The sequence below is a fragment of the Rhea pennata genome, chromosome 10, assembly GCF_028389875.1.
Source record: "Rhea pennata isolate bPtePen1 chromosome 10, bPtePen1.pri, whole genome shotgun sequence".
NCBI classification, from domain to species: domain Eukaryota; kingdom Metazoa; phylum Chordata; class Aves; order Rheiformes; family Rheidae; genus Rhea; species Rhea pennata.
The window spans coordinates 11,792,016-11,809,820 of record NC_084672.1 but is presented as its reverse complement, the minus strand read 5'-3'; the positions used below and the strand labels follow the sequence as shown (position 1 = coordinate 11,809,820).

At 35.2% G+C, this 17,805-nt stretch overlaps 1 protein-coding gene across 3 annotated transcripts in view; it reads left to right on the top strand.

The window, feature by feature from the left end:
* Positions 1–17,805, top strand: part of TRPM7 (transient receptor potential cation channel subfamily M member 7) — a 60,106-nt gene that overhangs the window by 39,061 nt on the left and 3,240 nt on the right. The window contains exons 16-34 of one of the 3 annotated variants that reach the window (XM_062584018.1): positions 514–794; positions 1,313–1,541; positions 2,726–2,881; positions 3,043–3,186; positions 3,804–3,932; positions 4,856–5,140; positions 5,704–5,878; positions 6,438–6,570; positions 7,297–7,481; positions 8,180–8,312; positions 8,735–9,450; positions 11,543–11,619; positions 13,096–13,155; positions 15,180–15,273; positions 15,568–15,611; positions 16,095–16,132; positions 16,894–16,919; positions 17,271–17,321; positions 17,411–17,476. In XM_062584018.1, the coding sequence (XP_062440002.1) occupies positions 514–794; positions 1,313–1,541; positions 2,726–2,881; positions 3,043–3,186; positions 3,804–3,932; positions 4,856–5,140; positions 5,704–5,878; positions 6,438–6,570; positions 7,297–7,481; positions 8,180–8,312; positions 8,735–9,450; positions 11,543–11,619; positions 13,096–13,155; positions 15,180–15,273; positions 15,568–15,611; positions 16,095–16,132; positions 16,894–16,919; positions 17,271–17,321; positions 17,411–17,476 (3,022 nt within the window). Of the gene's footprint in view, positions 1–513; positions 795–1,312; positions 1,542–2,725; positions 2,882–3,042; positions 3,187–3,803; positions 3,933–4,855; positions 5,141–5,703; positions 5,879–6,437; positions 6,571–7,296; positions 7,482–8,179; positions 8,313–8,734; positions 9,451–9,619; positions 9,764–11,542; positions 11,620–13,095; positions 13,156–15,179; positions 15,274–15,567; positions 15,639–16,094; positions 16,133–16,893; positions 16,920–17,270; positions 17,322–17,410; positions 17,477–17,805 lie in introns of those variants that run through there. The other 2 variants (XM_062584017.1, XM_062584019.1) reach the window with 2 other exon arrangements.

Here is a 17,805-nt window from a genome sequence, read left to right as displayed (position 1 = left end):
ACTGAAATAAATAATAACTTTCAGTGTAAAGCTGGAATTTCAGTTTTGCCTTCATACTTATTTATAAACTGTCTAGCACGCTTAAAGGATTATATAAAGAATGTCTTTATATTAGTCTTCCGGATAAACTCTGGTGCATTAAGGAGCAAGCGCTTTTCCTTGGCACAGTTCTAGCAGCTGAGGAACTAAATAGTTTTGTAGACAGAGCATGATTTGACTCTGTGTTGCTATAGACAGTCTTGATGACTTTCTTCATTTGTACGTAGGTATATTAGTTACTGCTTTTCTATTGGTCTATAAATCAAAGCAATGTAGTCTGCCAGTTCTTAAAATGAATTAGAATCAACTGAGTTTTGGAAAGAAAGTTCTAGCTGCTTCTCAAATATGTTCAGAAACTAGTTTCTGAACATTATAAATGCATATGACTTGAGCCATTAGATCATTGTGTTTTATTAGTTTCTATAATGAACAATTCAGAGATTTAAAATGTAAGTTTCTGATTTTATTTTGAAGATTGACACTGGTGCAGAAGAGGGAAAAAAGAAAAGAACCAAAGATGAAATAGTAGACATAGATGATCCTGAAACAAGACGTTTTCCATATCCTCTCAACGAGCTGTTACTTTGGGCAGTGTTAATGAAGAGACAGAAGATGGCCCTCTTCTTCTGGCAGCATGGGGAGGAGTCCATGGCTAAAGCTTTAGTTGCTTGCAAAGTGTACCGTTCAATGGCATATGAAGCAAAACAAAGTGACCTTGTTGATGATACTTCTGAAGAGTTGAAACAGTATTCCAAGTAAATCACATTTTCCTATTGTTAGATCTGTTCTTGAGTTTCCTATTAAAAATATTAGGTTAGACATCACCAAAATCCTAACTGTTCTTTTAAGAAATGCTTTAAGAAATTTGATTTTTTTTTTTGTTTAAAAGGATTCAATAGCACTCTAGTAAAAGTTGTGTGTTAGATATTGCCCACTTTAAGTCATGATCTGTAATGCTTCATGTAGTTAAATTAAAATGGCACTGAATGTGCCATTGATATATTTTTAACTTACTTCTTTCTTCTAGTATTTTAGCAATTGTATGTAGTCTGTATATAGTTCTAATGGAAGTCACAAATCCACATGTTGTACTTCAGCGTTATAATGTAATATAAGCACGTCTACTGGAAAAATAGAGAGGTAATAGTCCACTCAAGTTGCATTACTGAGAATTTGATTGTGCAGGAAAATTCAGCTTAAACTTGATCATGTGTACGTACTAAGTTTTGATTGCTTTGATGCTTTTTTTTTTTTTTTTTCCCCTCCATTCTAGTGAGTTTGGTCAGCTGGCAGTTGAACTGTTAGAGCAGTCCTTCCGACAAGATGAGACCATGGCAATGAAATTACTCACCTATGAGCTTAAAAATTGGAGTAACTCAACTTGTCTGAAGCTAGCAGTGTCCTCAAGGCTTCGTCCGTTTGTAGCTCATACTTGTACACAAATGTTGTTATCAGATATGTGGATGGGAAGGTTGAATATGAGGAAGAATTCATGGTACAAGGTAAGCATCATCACAGTTCATTATTGCCATAAAAAGAATCAACAGGATATACTTCATTTATGCCTAAATGGAAAGAAAGCAAGTGTTTAAATACTATTAGTATAAAGCTTTTACCACTCTAGCTTAAGTTAATAATGCTGTAAAATCGTTCTTCTATAACATAATCAAAACGGGAAATATTTATTAACTGTTCTTTTGATACTCTATTGTCTTTTCAAATAAGGTACAGAAATGTAGAAGGCAGAAAACAGGCAAGTAGCCTTTAATCAGAGGCTTAAATAGATCACATGAATACTAATCCACTACTAAAAATATAATGGTAAAAAAAATTAACAGAAAAAAAAACACCGTAAGAATATAGTTTCATGCATTTTGACTTTCTACAGGCTGCGCTTACAACCTGATGTAGAAAAGCTTTGTATACTCTTTATTTTGGAGGAAGAAACTGAGCAAAGGAAGGGTACAGCATGAAGCAAGAGTAGGCAAATCTGGAATAGATTTTGCAAAGGTGCTCTGTGTGATACAGATCAATTGAACCAAAATGGAAGTTGCATATTTCCTTGAGATGGTGTACCAAAAACTTACTGCTGTTAGGAATATAATGAAATACAACTTTCCTACAAAATACCAACAAGCATCACTTAACTTGTGATCTACTAAAATCCTCTTTGATAACTGATTTGCCATTTTCTTGCTTGCTTTGTAACAGGCTAATGACAGTAAATAGCTTTTACCTCTTTTCTTCATCTTTATCCTAGCTTTCATTTTTCTACTGTGAGTTATAAAACACAGACTCATACATACTTTTAAATGTGCTTTGACAATACACAGTTCCAGAGTTTCTGGGCAGTAGATTGAAGAGCAGAGTGTAGACAGAATGTATCTGGATCTTCAGGCTTGGAGTACATTCTCTCTAATGGCTTTTGGTTCTGGAATTTATTGATTATTCCCCTTTCCTATATCCTCAGGTCAAGGAACGCTATGTATGTCATCGTTGTCTCTTAAGTATGTATATAAGTAACAACTATTTTTTTTTTCTACGTTTTTTTGGTCTCACAAACAAGCAAGGGAAATTTGGATTATACTTTTTACAGGGGATGTTCTGTATTTTGGTGTATTCTGGTATTTTGATATAGCTGTGAATTATTTGAAAGGTGTTTGCACTTAGTCTTCATCTTTTCCAGGTGATACTGAGTATTTTACTCCCGCCTGCTATACTGCTGTTGGAATATAAGACCAAGGCTGAAATGTCACATATTCCTCAGTCTCAGGATGCACATCAAATGGCAATGGATGATAGCGAAAACAACTTCCAAAATGCAGCAGATGAAATACCTATGGTAACACACGGGGTAGGGGTGCAAAAATACTAAAAGCGACATTTCTAATTTAGAATAAATAATAATTACCTTTTTAAAAATAAAGCAAGAGCTAAAATACCCAAACAAATCTCCAAAAGCATGTATTTCCGTATGTGAAGTTAACAACCCTTTCACTTTAGGAGGTGTTTAAAGAAGTAAGGATCTTGGACAGTGCTTCAGAAAAGCCTGATATGGAGACACCAGTAAAACCAAAAAGGCTTCCAATTACACAGAAATTTTATGCATTTTATCATGCCCCAATTGTGAAGTTTTGGTTTAATACGGTGAGTTTTAATCTGTGTAATGTGTTTTTATTTGAAAATCTAATACAGATTTTTGAGTTTTTTTTCTCAACATGTAGCTCTCTGTGACTCAAATCAGAGTTTAAACACTATTTTTTCTAATAGTACTTGACTCCAGAAGTGGAAATGAGAAGTACTTGACTCCAGAAAACTGAATACCTGCAGTTCTCAGATGTATTTTTAAGTTTGTGATGGTTTTGGTAAATACTGACTTTTGTAAAGTGGTTAAGAAAGTATTTAGCAGGAATGTTTTTATTTGGCCTGAGCAGTTAGTATCATCAGTGCTTAGCAGTAAATCTATCATCAGTCATTAGACTAAAAAAATCTTCATGCAAGTGTTCATGAATAACTTTATTTAAAATATTGTAATATAAGCTCTGTAATTTTTATTACAGAAAAAATAGCTTATTGCTGCTACTTTTCTCCTTAGTAAGAGGAAAATTTGGGGATTTTCTTCTAAATAATAACCTTTCCACTAGGGTAAAGGTAGTACTGTAATATATGTGAAGCTTTTATTTTATACCTCATCAAAAGAATCCATGTACATCTGTAAAGAACACTTATGTAATTTTAGGAATAATTTTCCTTGCTATTTTTAGTTGGCATACTTAGGATTTCTCATGCTTTACACGTTTGTGGTCCTTGTGAAAATGGAAGAATTACCATCTGTTCAAGAGTGGATTGTTATCGCTTACATTTTCACATCGGCAATTGAGAAAATTCGTGAGGTATGTCTGTAATAATCTGTTATTCCTTGTTTCTTTGTCGATTACAATGATCTATCTTAATAAACAAGAAAACTAAGAAACCTTAAATATCAGAGTACATGATATAATATCTTTATTTTAAACCTTGATGTAAACCACTAGTTTTGATATGAGAGGTTTCTTGGGCTTGCTTTTGAGCCTTTTCTGTTTAAAAGTGGGATATGTTTTGGTTTATTTTTTTTTGGGTGTTCCCCTTCCTCCTTCCCTACCTCGACCTGTAAATTTCAAGGAACTGGCAATGACACCCCGGGTAGTGGGGTTTTTTGGATTTGATTTTGTTTTTTTTTTTCCTCCTCTTTTTATCCTTGACGCAGAGTCTACAAGTTGCAGTGAAACAAACAACCTTGCTTTTCTTAAGGGATGAAACATGCATGTGTACCTATTGTTTTCAATCACTCTGCCACTGTGACCAAAATGCAACAAAACCAGAAAGCTTTATCAAGGCAAGATAGCTATTGCAGCTACGACCTTACTGATAAGCAAAAGACTTATTGAAAATTCTAGAAGAATCTTTTAAATAGAAGAGCTCATCCATTAACCTAAAACCACAGGTTGAACTGAAGGACAGAAACTAGAGCTCTCTTTTGTAACAGTAACTGTCTTGGAAAAAAAGTAGCAAACGGAATAAAAACAATTCGTTTACACATTGTTCAGGCAGTTGGGAACGTAAAACATCTTCCAGTATCAGTTGTGAAGCTGATTTATTTAAACACTAGTTTTGGGGTTCCTCAGTTTTAACATGTAAACAGTCATGCATTTGAGTACATATTTTATTCTTGCAAATATAAAAATTTATACTAGTTAACATGTTTTAGTGTTCTTCTGTGTGGAATAAGTGTGAGGAGACCTGTTTTTTTTTTTTTTTTTTTTTTTTTTCCCTGCAGATCTTTATGTCAGAGGCTGGCAAGATTAATCAGAAGATTAAAGTGTGGTTTAGTGATTACTTCAATATCAGTGACACAGTTGCCATTATCACTTTCTTCATTGGGTTTGCGTTAAGATTTGGAGCAAAGGGGAACTTTGGTGAAAACACTTACAAAGAAAATTATGTTTTTGTTGCTGGAAGAATAACATATTGTCTCAATATAATTTTTTGGTATGTGCGGTTACTGGATTTTCTAGCTGTAAATCAACAGGCTGGCCCTTATGTTATGATGATTGGGAAAATGGTAAGTACCAATTCTGTGTGTGTGTGTGTGCATGTGTGTGTGTTGGGTTTTTTTTTTCTTTTTTCTTTTTTTTTTTTTTTTTTATCTTCTTGAAATATCTTGCTGCCTCCATTGGTAACTCTTCTCATTTTAAATTTTGAAAAAGTTTTTTGCTTTGATTTGTTGCCAGAGGCACAGTACTGTTTCTTAGTCTGTACTCAGTCCTTGGAAAACTGCACCTGTATTTTGTACTGTTACTCAGAAATTTAGGAAGAGATATTTATCTTGCTTTATTGGCTGCTGCTCTTCCACATAATAGGTGTTTAAGCGTTATGAAGAAATCTATCAATTGCCTTTTGGCTGAGAACAGTAAATGTATCAAAAGCAAGGAGATGATAAGACAAATTTTCTCAGTGTTTAGTTCACAAATTTTCTTACTGAAATATGAAATACTTGAGCCTCTCTTAATTAGAAAATGTACAGAATCCATCAAGCTTATACTGTAACTGTAAAAAATTTTAAACTTGTGAAATTGTAATTATGACCTTGTGGGATTAACTGTATTGTATTTTGTTTGTTAATAGGTGGCCAACATGTTTTACATTGTGGTGATTATGGCACTTGTACTGCTTAGTTTTGGTGTTCCTAGGAAGGCAATATTGTATCCTAATGAAGCACCATCTTGGACTCTTGCTAGAGATATTGTGTTTCATCCATACTGGATGATTTTTGGTGAAGTGTATGCATATGAAATTGATGGTAAGACACTGCAGTTTTGAAATAAACAATGAAAGACTCTCTCTGACAAGATCTTCTCAAGCTCTTACGGAATTTTCATTTTATAAAATGAAATATCTTGTATTGTTGACATATTCATGCTGATAGTTGGGTTATCTCCTCTTTGTGAGGTTTCACTTGTAATAAGTTATTGACCAGACATCTATTAGTCTCACTTTTTCATTTTTCTGTATAAACCTTGAATGGCTTAGAAAACTCTACTTAACCAGAATTTCTCGTAAGACTATTCCTAGCAATACTTTTGAATTTTTCCCAAATAGCTATTAGGACCAAATTTTGGCTAGGTGTTGTGGGAGGTAATCATATTATCAGATTAATACTATAGTGTTGTTATACTATGATATTAATCAAACTTTGTGTACTGCATTGCTAATATGTTGGGATTTTTTGAATTGCAGAACAGTGCATGATGGTTGTAAGTGGTCTTTTTTTTCTATATTTTCACATAGACATTTGTCTTCTGTCATAGCTGTTGAGTGCTAAAATTGGTACCTGTTTTCTATGTCTTTTTCTGAAACAGTATGTGCAAAAAATTCTGATCAACAAGTTGCTCATCTCTGTGGGCCAGGAACATGGTTGACCCCATTTCTTCAAGCTGTCTACCTCTTTGTACAGTACATTATTATGGTTAATCTCCTTATTGCATTTTTCAAGTAAGTATATGGATAATTGACTATTGTTAATTTTTGCTAATCCCTTGACAAGTTTGTATTTGACTTTAGTAAGATGACTGGAAATCACATACCCTGATGGCAGTTTGAAGCAAGCCTATGACCAAGGAGGGAAGGTTTGTGATGTGACTGGTATGTGTCACATCTGTCAGACCAGAAAAACAAGAAATTTAAGAGAATTTGAAAGCATTTTGAAACTTCTTAGTCAGAAAACAAACTAAATTGCTTCTGGATCTGTATATTGATTCCTGCCTCTTAGTTCATCTAGGAATTTCTCCTTATTTCTTGAGTTCAACTGCAGAGTAAATTAGTCTTTTGCAATTCTCTACAAGCATATGGTTTTTTGGGGAATAAGCAGTTCATTGATACTGAAGATTGGCAGACTGCAGAATGAATGTGGTCCAATATAAAAATAGGTTTACTTGAAACTATTTTTTTTTTTTTGGTCGCAAATTTGAAATTTGATCTCATGTGGCATCATTTAGTTCTGAGGAAAGGTACTGAGGTGGTATTATTTGAGAGAAATTCATAACTCTCTCATAGCTTTACAACATGGTCTTTGCTTGAATGTGTTTAGTTTCCACTATAATCATTTATCCAGTAAGAGATAAGTATGTTCTTTCTTACTTACTTGTCTTTAGAAATCTATTTAGTTATTGAAGTGTAAAATACTTGGTGTGCTAAAATGCTTCTTTTTGTTCATTTCAGCAATGTGTATTTACAAGTAAAGGCAATTTCAAACATAGTGTGGAAGTATCAACGTTACCATTTCATTATGGCCTACCATGAGAAACCTGTTCTTCCTCCACCACTTATTATTCTTAGCCACATGGCTTCCCTGTTTTGTTGTATATGTAAAAGAAGAAAGAAAGACAAGACTTCAGATGGGCCAAGTATGAACAGTTCTTATCCAAAATATTGTTCTAACATTTTAAATGCAATTAAGGCAAGCTGTCACAAAAGTGCTAAATTCACGTTTAAAAGTATGTTGCTGTCAACAAAGTGGAGAAGTAGGTTTTAGTGTTTGATCTTTTAAATTTTGCGTAAGCTATTTCTCTTCAAAGTTGTAAGGTGTTTTTGCAGGGGGGATAGTATATGGCTCCTATAAAATCTCCAGTCAGACTAACTTGCATCAAAAATAAATAATTTAAAAAAAACTTATCAAAAGACTGAGTTTCCTGTTAATGCTAATGGGACAAGTCCATCTGTCCTCCTACCCCAGAACATTTAGTCTTTATTTAAAACCCTTTGAAAACGTAAAAAGAAAAAGAAGTTTCACAAATAATAAAATCTAGCTAAGGAATCTAGCCTCTTCCACACTAATACAAATGAAAAAGTGTATTGGAAGGGCATAAGGAATGATAACATTGCACACAGATCCACTCAGAATTAGTATTTTTATTTGAAGTGAAATCTTTGGTCTTGAGCTTCTTTTATAGCAAGGAGAGGAAGGGACCTAGGGGAGGCATTGAGTGTTTTTTGTTTTGTTTTAACACCTTTTGTAAAGTTAAGGCTATTAATTTCCTTTCCATCATCTCTATTACCTTAATATATATATACATCTCTGAACTGTTGTTTTTTCTCTCTTTAGAGCTGTTCCTGACAGAAGAGGATCAAAAGAAACTTCATGATTTTGAAGAGTTGTGTGTTGAGATGTATTTCAATGAAAAGGATGATAAATTCCATTCTGGAAGTGAGGAGAGGATTCGAGTCACTTTTGAACGGTAGAATATTTACAAATAAAAGTTATGAATGGGGAAGCTTATGGCTTGAGGGGGAGGGTTAAGTGTGCTTTCAGGGAGGTAAAAATACAACTCAAGAAACTACTCAAACCAAGTACTCATGCAAGCTTTATACGATACCTTTCCATTACTATGCAGAAGTTAATAATGTGTTTTATATATTCTGTGTATTCTGTAGATTTGGCAGCAGTTAGTAAGTTGAGGCAATGATTTAATTTTTGTTTATGACGTTTTTATAAAATAATACATCTGAAAGTGCTGGTTTTTTGTACATTAGTTACGTGGTTCAAAAGTGTGTACCAATTCTGTATTATAAAACAGTCCAACACTGTTATACCATCTTACCAACATTTCATAGCTCCTCCTTCTTTCTTTCTTTTTTTGTTTTTTTTCTTTCTCCTTAGAGTGGAACAAATGTGCATTCAGATAAAGGAAGTCAGTGATCGTGTCAACTATATAAAACGGTCACTGCAGTCTTTAGATTCACAGATTGGCCATCTACAGGATCTGTCTGCTCTGACTGTGGACACTCTGAAAACACTGACTGCACAGAAAGCTTCAGAAGCTAGCAAGGTTCATAATGAAATTACACGGGAGTTGAGCATTTCAAAACATTTGGCACAAAACCTCATCGATGATGGCTCTCTACGATCTTCTGTATGGAAAAAACACAGCATTGGAAATGTCATTGGTCCTTTTGCGCAAGGAGGCCTTGAAAGAAATAATGCTTTACTCTGTAACATTCCTATACGTGATGACAGAGAAGGCCAACATAAGACAATTGGTCAGGAGTTAGCTCCAGTTCCCCGAAGAGAAGAAATAAACTTTCAAGAGGCAGGTTCCTCAGGCAGTGCCTTATTTCCAAATGCTGTTTCTCCTCCAGAACTTCGTCAACGAATACAGGCTGCAGAGATCTCAAAATCCAGTAGTAGAAGTAAAAAATTAGGCAATTCATCCAACAGCATGCCGCATGTAACTTCCCCAACAGCTAAATTTTTTGTTAGCACGCCATCTCGGCCCAGTTGCAAAAGTCAGCTGGATTCTTCAGTAAAGCATGAAGAGACTGTTTGCTCTAAGGCTACAGAAGGAGATAATAATGTAGAATTTGGTGCATTTGTAGGTAAGTATAATAAAATAGATTCTGAATATCCTGAAGTCATTATTAGCTGCTCTTATTCTCTTGCTTCTGGCTCTGCTTGCCTTGCTTTAACCCAACCTTGTGTTGAAAACGGAGGATACGTTAATTGTGGTTTTATTCATGATGAGAGTGACACTAATGGTAACTACAGCTGCAGAGCTGACAAATGTGATCACCAGTCCTCTGTCAACGTATTGAAGAACAACCCCCAAATGAAGCTGTCTTTGTCAACTTGCAACATGAAATCAACAGTCAACTGTAACACGAGTGACGACTTGCATGGAAAATTGAGTATTAGAGATGAACTTTCCCAAAGTCAGCATGTCCTTGCAATGGAACTACAAAGTCAAGATTTATGTTCTAACATCCTTATGGGACTACTTCAAAAACTGTGGACCAAATCTAAACCACAAGGTTTGACTTATCAAGAATTGTATGGTATTTTGGGTGTATTCCGGTTGCAGGTGACTTTATTCTACTGTTATGCTCTGCTTTTTTTGCTTTTAACATCTCTAATTTCTTTATATTGCTTGGATTTTTTTTTTTTTTTACTTAAGAATTGTTATTTCTTTACAATTCTGTCACATAGACAATATTTTTCTGAAAAAAATAGTTATTGAGTGTGGCAGTTTTGTGCAATTAGCATCTCTTCAACTTCATATAGGTGTTGTAGACAAACTTTTGCGGACTTATTTTAAAGATCCTACCTTCTCATTGTACAAACTAAAAATATTGTCTATTTCTTGACGAAATTACAGAAGACTTTTTAGGCTGATGGAATCCTGGACAAATATCTTTGTGGTATCTGTGTCAAGCTGAGGGATCCTCCTGTGCTATATTTCTAAACACTGTTTTAATTGGGATCTTCCACTGTTGCCTATGCTAATGCATCTTTTGGCAGTCTTTTTGGAAGCTCCCAAAATCCCTTTCTTAAATGCAGTATTATGCCTCTCCTTGAGTTTTGCTTAACAGTAAAAAGATGCATGTTTTTGGTTAGAGTTACCTACACATTTGAATGGTAAAACAGTGGCAGATTCATTGCAAAACACAGGTGTGGGTTTACTAACTGATTACTGTAAGATAAGTAATGCTTTAGGTTAGGCTTAGTATATATTACAAGATTGCAATCTGGAATTGCCAAGTTGCCTGTAGAAGTGTTAAAATACCCCTGTTGTTCTCAGTGTATTTCAAAGGTTTGTTCAAGATGCAATCATTTAAATCTTTAGACAAGGGTTTATTCTACTGCAAGACTTGGAGTGCTAAGAAAATAACTGTGCACTAGCATTTTTAGATTTGTGTATTTGTAGGAAGAGTATTTGTATACTCACTAGCTACTTGTTTATAACTTCCTTATGATTTAAAAAACAAAACAAAACATTTTATTATTTGTAAGCAAGACTAAACAAAAATAACTGCCTTGGTGATTGTATAACTCTATCTAATCTTTGAATGGACTTCACCACTAATAACTTCATATACTAACTATTCTTATTTTATCGAAGCTAAATTTTTAGCATATGGTCCTGTGACATCTAGCATTTAGAACATACTCTTTATTCCTACTGTCCAGGTTTTATAAAACTTCTGATGCAGTGCAGCTTTACAAATCAGTCCAAATAGATTTTCATTTATTGTAAAGCTGAAGCTTGGTAAAGCTGAAGAATATTTCTTGCAGCTCAGAGGATGAAGGGTATGTTGTAAAAGCTACCACAGAAAACTGTCTGCTTTTCCTTCATTTATCGTACTTGCAAATATACCGCAATTTGGACTATACAATTCCTTTCACGTCAGGCATGTCCATGTGAAATCTTAGAATGTAAGGTTCACATTTTTAATTGTGGTACTCCACCCCTTCATGTGGGAAAAGCAATAGTTTTCTCTTAATATTTTATTACACTGATTTTATTTTTGTTTGCTTAGAAAATTTTCTCTAGTGCAATCAGGTGCACACAAGTTAAAGGGAAACTTTAATGGTTTGTGACCATTTGTTATGATTATGTAAGCTATTTGGCATGGTCAGAATATTGATGTTGCCTTGGATTTTGAATACTCTTTCTTTAATTCACTGTCGAAGGTCACAGAGACAGCATGGAATTACAGCGGTTTAAAGAGGCAGCAAACAGAGGGAAAGAAAGAAGCGCTGATATTGAGGTAAACTTGGAAGATATTCTGTGAAACTTAAGTTAATGGGGATTTTTTTTTTAATTGTAACTTCACAATATGTTTTGAAAAACATAAGAGTGAAGATAATCACAGAACTTAAAAATATCCTGGCGAGAAAGCTTATCTGTCTCAGTTCTATGATAAAAGCATAGTGGAAACCCATGCAACCTCAACTACACATCAAGTACTGTTCGTCAAGTACTTCATAATATGATACCAATGAAATATTAAACAAGATCTAGTGGTATGAAAGCTGAGATGAATATAACTATGAATTAAAATTGTATGTCCCACAATTAGAATGTTTAGTGTTGTCAAATGAAACATTTGATGCTTTTAAACTTCAGGATGGGTGTAGCAAAATTTCAGTAAATTAGTGATGTTTTATAGAGCAAGATGATAGTATATGGGATTAAAGAAGTGACTATGCAAAAAATTGTTCATTGCTTTTCCAGGAACCTCCTACGTGATATATAATTTCAATATTCTTAAAGAATAATAAAAATAACTATAGGAAGCCAGTAATATAATAAATATAATAAATAACTAAAGGAAGCCAGTGCTCCGTCACTCTCACAGGGGAGAAATTCCCCCTCACGGTTAGGCCGAACTTCCTGTGCTTCAATTTCTGCCCATTGCCTCTTGTCCTGTCACACGGGACAACTGAAGAGAGTTTGTCCCCGTCCCTTTGACACCCTCCCTTCAGGTACTTGTACACGTTGATGAGATCCCGCCTCAGTCTTCTCTTCCCCAGGCTGAAGAGGCCCAGCTCTCGCAGCCGTTCCTCATGGGGCAGGTGCTCCAGCCCTCTGATCGCCCTCATAGCCCTACGCTGGACTCTCTCCAGTAGCTCCATGTCTCTCTTGTACTGGGGAGCACAGAACTGGACACAGTACTCGAGATGAGGCCTCCCCAGGGCTGAGTAGAGGGGCAGGATCACCTCCCTCGATCTGCTGGCAACAGTCTTCCTAATGCACCCCAGGATACCATTGGCTTTCTTGGCCACAAGGGCACATTGCTGGTTCATGGTCAACCAGTCATCCACCATCACTCCCAGGTCCTTCTCTGCAGAGCTGCTCTCCAGAAGGTCAGCCCTCAGCTTGTACTGGTGCCTGGGGTTATTTCTCCCTAGGTGCAGGACTCTGCACTTGCCTTTGTTGAACCTCATGAGGTTCCTCTCTGCCCAGCTCTCCAGCCTGTCCAGGTCTCTGTATGGCAGCACGGCCCTCTGATGTGTCAGCCACTCAGTAATTACTTGCAATAGTAAGCACAAGTTCCTGTTTGCAGTTCTCCATTGTTTGAGGGAGAATCTGACATGAGAATTTAGTTATGACTGTTTGCAATGCCAGTGTTCTGCTGAGGCTCCTTCTGATATGAATAACATATGACCACAAAATATTTCTTTTTTGTCTATTTTTACATGAGTCTTCTGTTAATTTTACAAGTTGATTTTTTTTTTAATAGGAGCAACAGGAAGACTTCAAAAAAGCTATATTGGAGGGTATAGAGACAACCAGACTTCAGGTAAATGAATCTTTCTATTTATTAGAGCCATGGTTTTCATTGACTACTGAATTTATTCATTACAGCTAAGATAGGAAACTCCGTTTTCTTGTGTCTTTATCCATAAAGTAACCCTAGACATAATTAAAAAAAAAAAAAAAAAGTGTAGGGGATTTGGGATTTCAACAAAACTTATATCGTTTGTCTTTCATTAATCAATATCTTCATCAGGTATGACACATTGTATTTGGGATGTCCAGATGTAGTGCGTACACAGTAATAGAATTTACTAAGAAGCAGTCTGGAGGAAGCAGGATTTTAAAATCTACTGCAAAAGGCCTAATTTCAAACAGTGGTATAAGTTGGCATATCTGGAATTCTAACCTTTAACTTCATACTGGAATTGATCTTTTGTCCTGGAAGCTTTACTGTTGCTGATGAACTGGAGAATTCTGGTTGAGCCAGGTTTAGCAAGTTTTGTAAAACTAGAAGTTGGTGATCCTTTCAATGACTGGTGTTCTGGTTTCACAAGATGCACCGAGCTAACAGCTGTCATCAGAAGAGAGAGGTTCTGTGTTTCCCTCTCTTCTACAAGAAGGGTAGGAGGGGTTGTGTGCACCTTTTGGTGACAGTGCATGGCTATCTCGGCTCAGCTGAATGTGAAAGTTTCCTTACTGGTGCCTTGGACAACCTGTGCTCTGGAGAGAGGAAGTATGCCTGATGTAAGAAACAAAGTCAACCTTGGAAGCTGATGTTGCCTGTCTTCTCTGATGTTTCTCCCTCTTCATCTTTGATTTTGTAGTTTGTTTGTTTATTTAAAGAAAAATTTAAGCTGGTGCACTGCTGCAGGCTCAAGCCTTCTCATTGGTTGCAGAGCTCTGTACTAGACATTGATAATAGCAAAGTGGTCCCCTTGACACAAGTCTATTAATTAATACCAGGTTGCGAACACCAGTAGCATTTCCATAAAAGTACTAGTCCTTCTAAACCCTTAGTTGCCAATCTTGACTGATATAATTTTTTGGGTTCCTACCATTCATGTAGGCACCACAGTCAGTGACTGTATGATGCTGAAGATGGTAGTACTGTTCCTGAACACTAAAATGTCTGTAGATCTAAAAATGAAATTTTAGAATACGCTTTTTACAACAGTCTTGGTCATCTCTAAATAGATATATCACACACATGAGCATATATTTATATTTATAATATGCCTGTGTGTATGTATATATTTATTTTGAGAGAGAAAGGTGCAGAAAGCTGGTTACAACTTTCCAACTATTTCAAGTCTTGAAATCAAAGCAACGTATAACATTCAAAGGCTTAGCTTTCTGTTCTTCAAAATCTTGAATTTGAGTTTTTTTTTCTTTTTTTTTAAATTCAGGTAACCATTGGAATTAATAGGCTTGTTGTGAGGCATGTTCCAGCCTTGTGTCAGTCTACATGTAGTTCCAGTTTGTGCCTTTTGATTATTGTGCAAAAGAAACTTATTGTTTCAAGCTGACCACCTCAGTGGATATTCTGAGAGTATATAATTATTATTTTTAAGGAATATATTCTTGAGGAAATTAATTCATAGACTTCAGGTTTTGGTGTGACAAGATTTCATTACGTTTCATCACTATTTTCAGTGAATCCTTAAAACTAAACTTCAGTTTCTGCCACAGTCAAGTTCTCAAATAGGAGTCCATAGTTAGTTAGTTTAACAAATACAAAATAGCTGAACTTGGTGCTTGTAGAGATCCACTGTAACACTTTTCTAGAGTTGTATCTTAGTGTCTTTAAGTCTTCCTTTAGTATAGGTTACTAGTCTTCATATGCTCCTGAAAATATTAGAACTAATATTTGCTGTAAGGATCAATTTAACTGAACGAAGTACTTGGTTTATGTATTTTTACACAGCAAGATATTTGAGGTACATGCAAAAGTAAAGAACAAAAGTAAAGGTGATCCTTAAAGAGAACTTTAGGCAAATCACATGGTGGAAGAGTGGCAGAAGAAAACGGGGATGATGATGACGACTAATAAGTATATTTCTTTTACAGAGTCTTCAAACTGACTCCAGTCTGAGACAGTCTAGTTCTTGTGGTGGATTTACTGACTATCCTCTGAATCCTTTGGCAGTCCATTCTGAACAACGTAAGTATGTTATCTCTTCAGGTGATCTAGCTTTATCTCCAAATCATGTTGACAATAGGTGTTCCAAGAGGATACAAAAGCACAAGAAGTGAAATCATCTTGATACCCCTGATTGATGTTATTTGTATCAGGTACTATGTTTCATTCTGGTTCTTTCAGTCATGTCAGATGAATCCTATTACCTTGCATTTGCCACAAATAGCTGAAGTCATAAAAAGTTAAGTGATCTAATCAAGACTGTGCAGGAAACTTGCATCAGCCAATTGTCCAATTATGAATTTCTTTTATTTGTAGTATATAACAAGAGTAGAAGAGCATCAAGTGAAGATACTCAGCAGGTAGACTCTAAGGCAGCCTTGCTGACGGTTTGTGCCTTTACTTATTTCTTTATTTGTTGGTTAAGTAGAACAAGAAACTCAGATACAAACAGAAAAAATAAAAGAAATGGATTGTATAAAGAATACTGATTTGGGGACCCTCATTCCTCAAGGAGGGAGAAGGAAGGGACCAATTTTGACAGAGAGAGGAAAATCTGCTGCTTGCTTTTATGTAGAATGCTTTATTTTGGAATAGATATAGTTAAATAATCCATAAAACAGTTATGGATATAGCTATTTATATTCTTTAAATTGTAGTTACTATTCCTCAGTTGTACTTGAACCTTTTCATTCAACTGCAGTTTAATACAGCCTGGAGAAATATTTCCATTTTACAAGCTGTGCTGCAAAATCTTAAAACATATCAACCACAAGAAAATTAAATACACTAATTTTGCTTATGAAACTGAAACCTTTTGTTTTTTTCCCCACTTTGGTCTGAAGGATTGGTTACAAGGCAGACCTTCAAATAGCAGTCAAATGTAAGTTAGCTCTCTGGTAATGGAGCAATTTTGTTATTATTTTGATTTGTGTGTATGTGTTTGTTTTTTGTCATCGTTTTTTGTTTTTTGTTTTTGCTATAGTAGTATGTTTAATGCAAAAACAAGACAAAGTTTTGTTTTTTGTTTTTTTTTTTTCCTAAAAAATAATTGAATTTGTTCAGCACATGAACTACCTGGACAAGTTCCATGTAAATTAGTGGGGCCACATATCAGGGGGCAAAGCATGTCTTTAAATGAAAAGGTCTATGTTGATGTTTACTGAGGAATTGGCTTCCTGGTAAAGGGCTTTATCCAGTGTTTCAAACTGTAAATGTTCTCTGAAATTGTGTGACTGTTGCTCCTGTTAACAATTATCCCCCGAGTTAAGTGATTGTTAAAGCCATTACCTTATTAATCTGATAACGGGAGGGTAAGCTGTTGTGAACAAGTTTTAATTAAAGCACCTCTGTGGGAATGAGCTCTTGTGATGCAAACTTAATATAATGTTGTGCGTGACCTGGTATTTAAAGTACGGCTCTAAAAACAGGAGGCTACTTCCATTTAGCTTCCACAACAGCTTTCCATTACTGTTCTGTAATTAAGAAACTTGTGCTGCCCTTGAAAAATAGGATAAAAACAGTACTGTAAGGTTAACAAGGTGACTCCAGAATAATGTGTCAAAATCAGTGAATACAAAATGAGAAGTTTTTTGAGAAATAACGATTGCCTGTTTTGGGGGCCGGGGGGGTTGCATTTCACAGGCCATCTGAAGAAGATGCTTTGAATGGTAAGTTTATTGTTTCTAATATAAGCAAGCTGGGAGCTTTTCATACAAGCAGTAGTTTGGGTCTTGTATGAGGATATATTTAACAATTGATAATTTAGATCTTAATGGACAGATGATACTGTGATGATGATTTTACTTCTAAGAAATAGCCTACCATTGAGCACTACAAAATTCTTCCTACTCTGTTCTCTCACACACCAAGACCTAAATGTGGTACTTGACCCTCTGTACTTCAAATCTTTTTCAAACTTATTAGTTGCTTTGAAAAATTTCTTTGCATATGATGATTTTTAATACTCAATATAGACTACGTAGTCTATATTATCTCTTTCATTTCTTGATCCTTTTCAGGTATTGCTTCTCCTTTCAAGCCTATCATGGATATCAATTACTATTACTCAGGTCAGTACCTCACATGAACTAATAGTTCATATTTTTAATTACACTTACTAGATTTTTAAAGTTTAACAGCTATTAAATTTTTTCTCCAGCTGTAGAAAGAAATAACTTGATGAGGTTATCACAGAGCATTCCATTCACTCCTGTGCCTCCAAGAGGTAAGAATGTAATTCTTGTTAGTGGATGGAGGGTCAAAGTTCAAAGGACTGGTTCAATATAACCTTTGAGGGAAGAAAAAAAGAAAACTTTGTGTAGATTACTTCTAATATAGAATGATCAAACCAAATTCGATATTTTCTCATAGGTATCTTAGATGTAGATAATGAACTAAAATAATGTCTAGTGTGTCTAGTGTCTGTCTTGCAACATTCAAATATAAAGAAGTCTAATAACACTGTTTCTAGTGCAGTGTTTAATTTTATTTAGTTGTAGTTGTCCTCAGCAATGGTGATACAGTGATAGTGGTGTTGTGGTAACAACTAGTTTT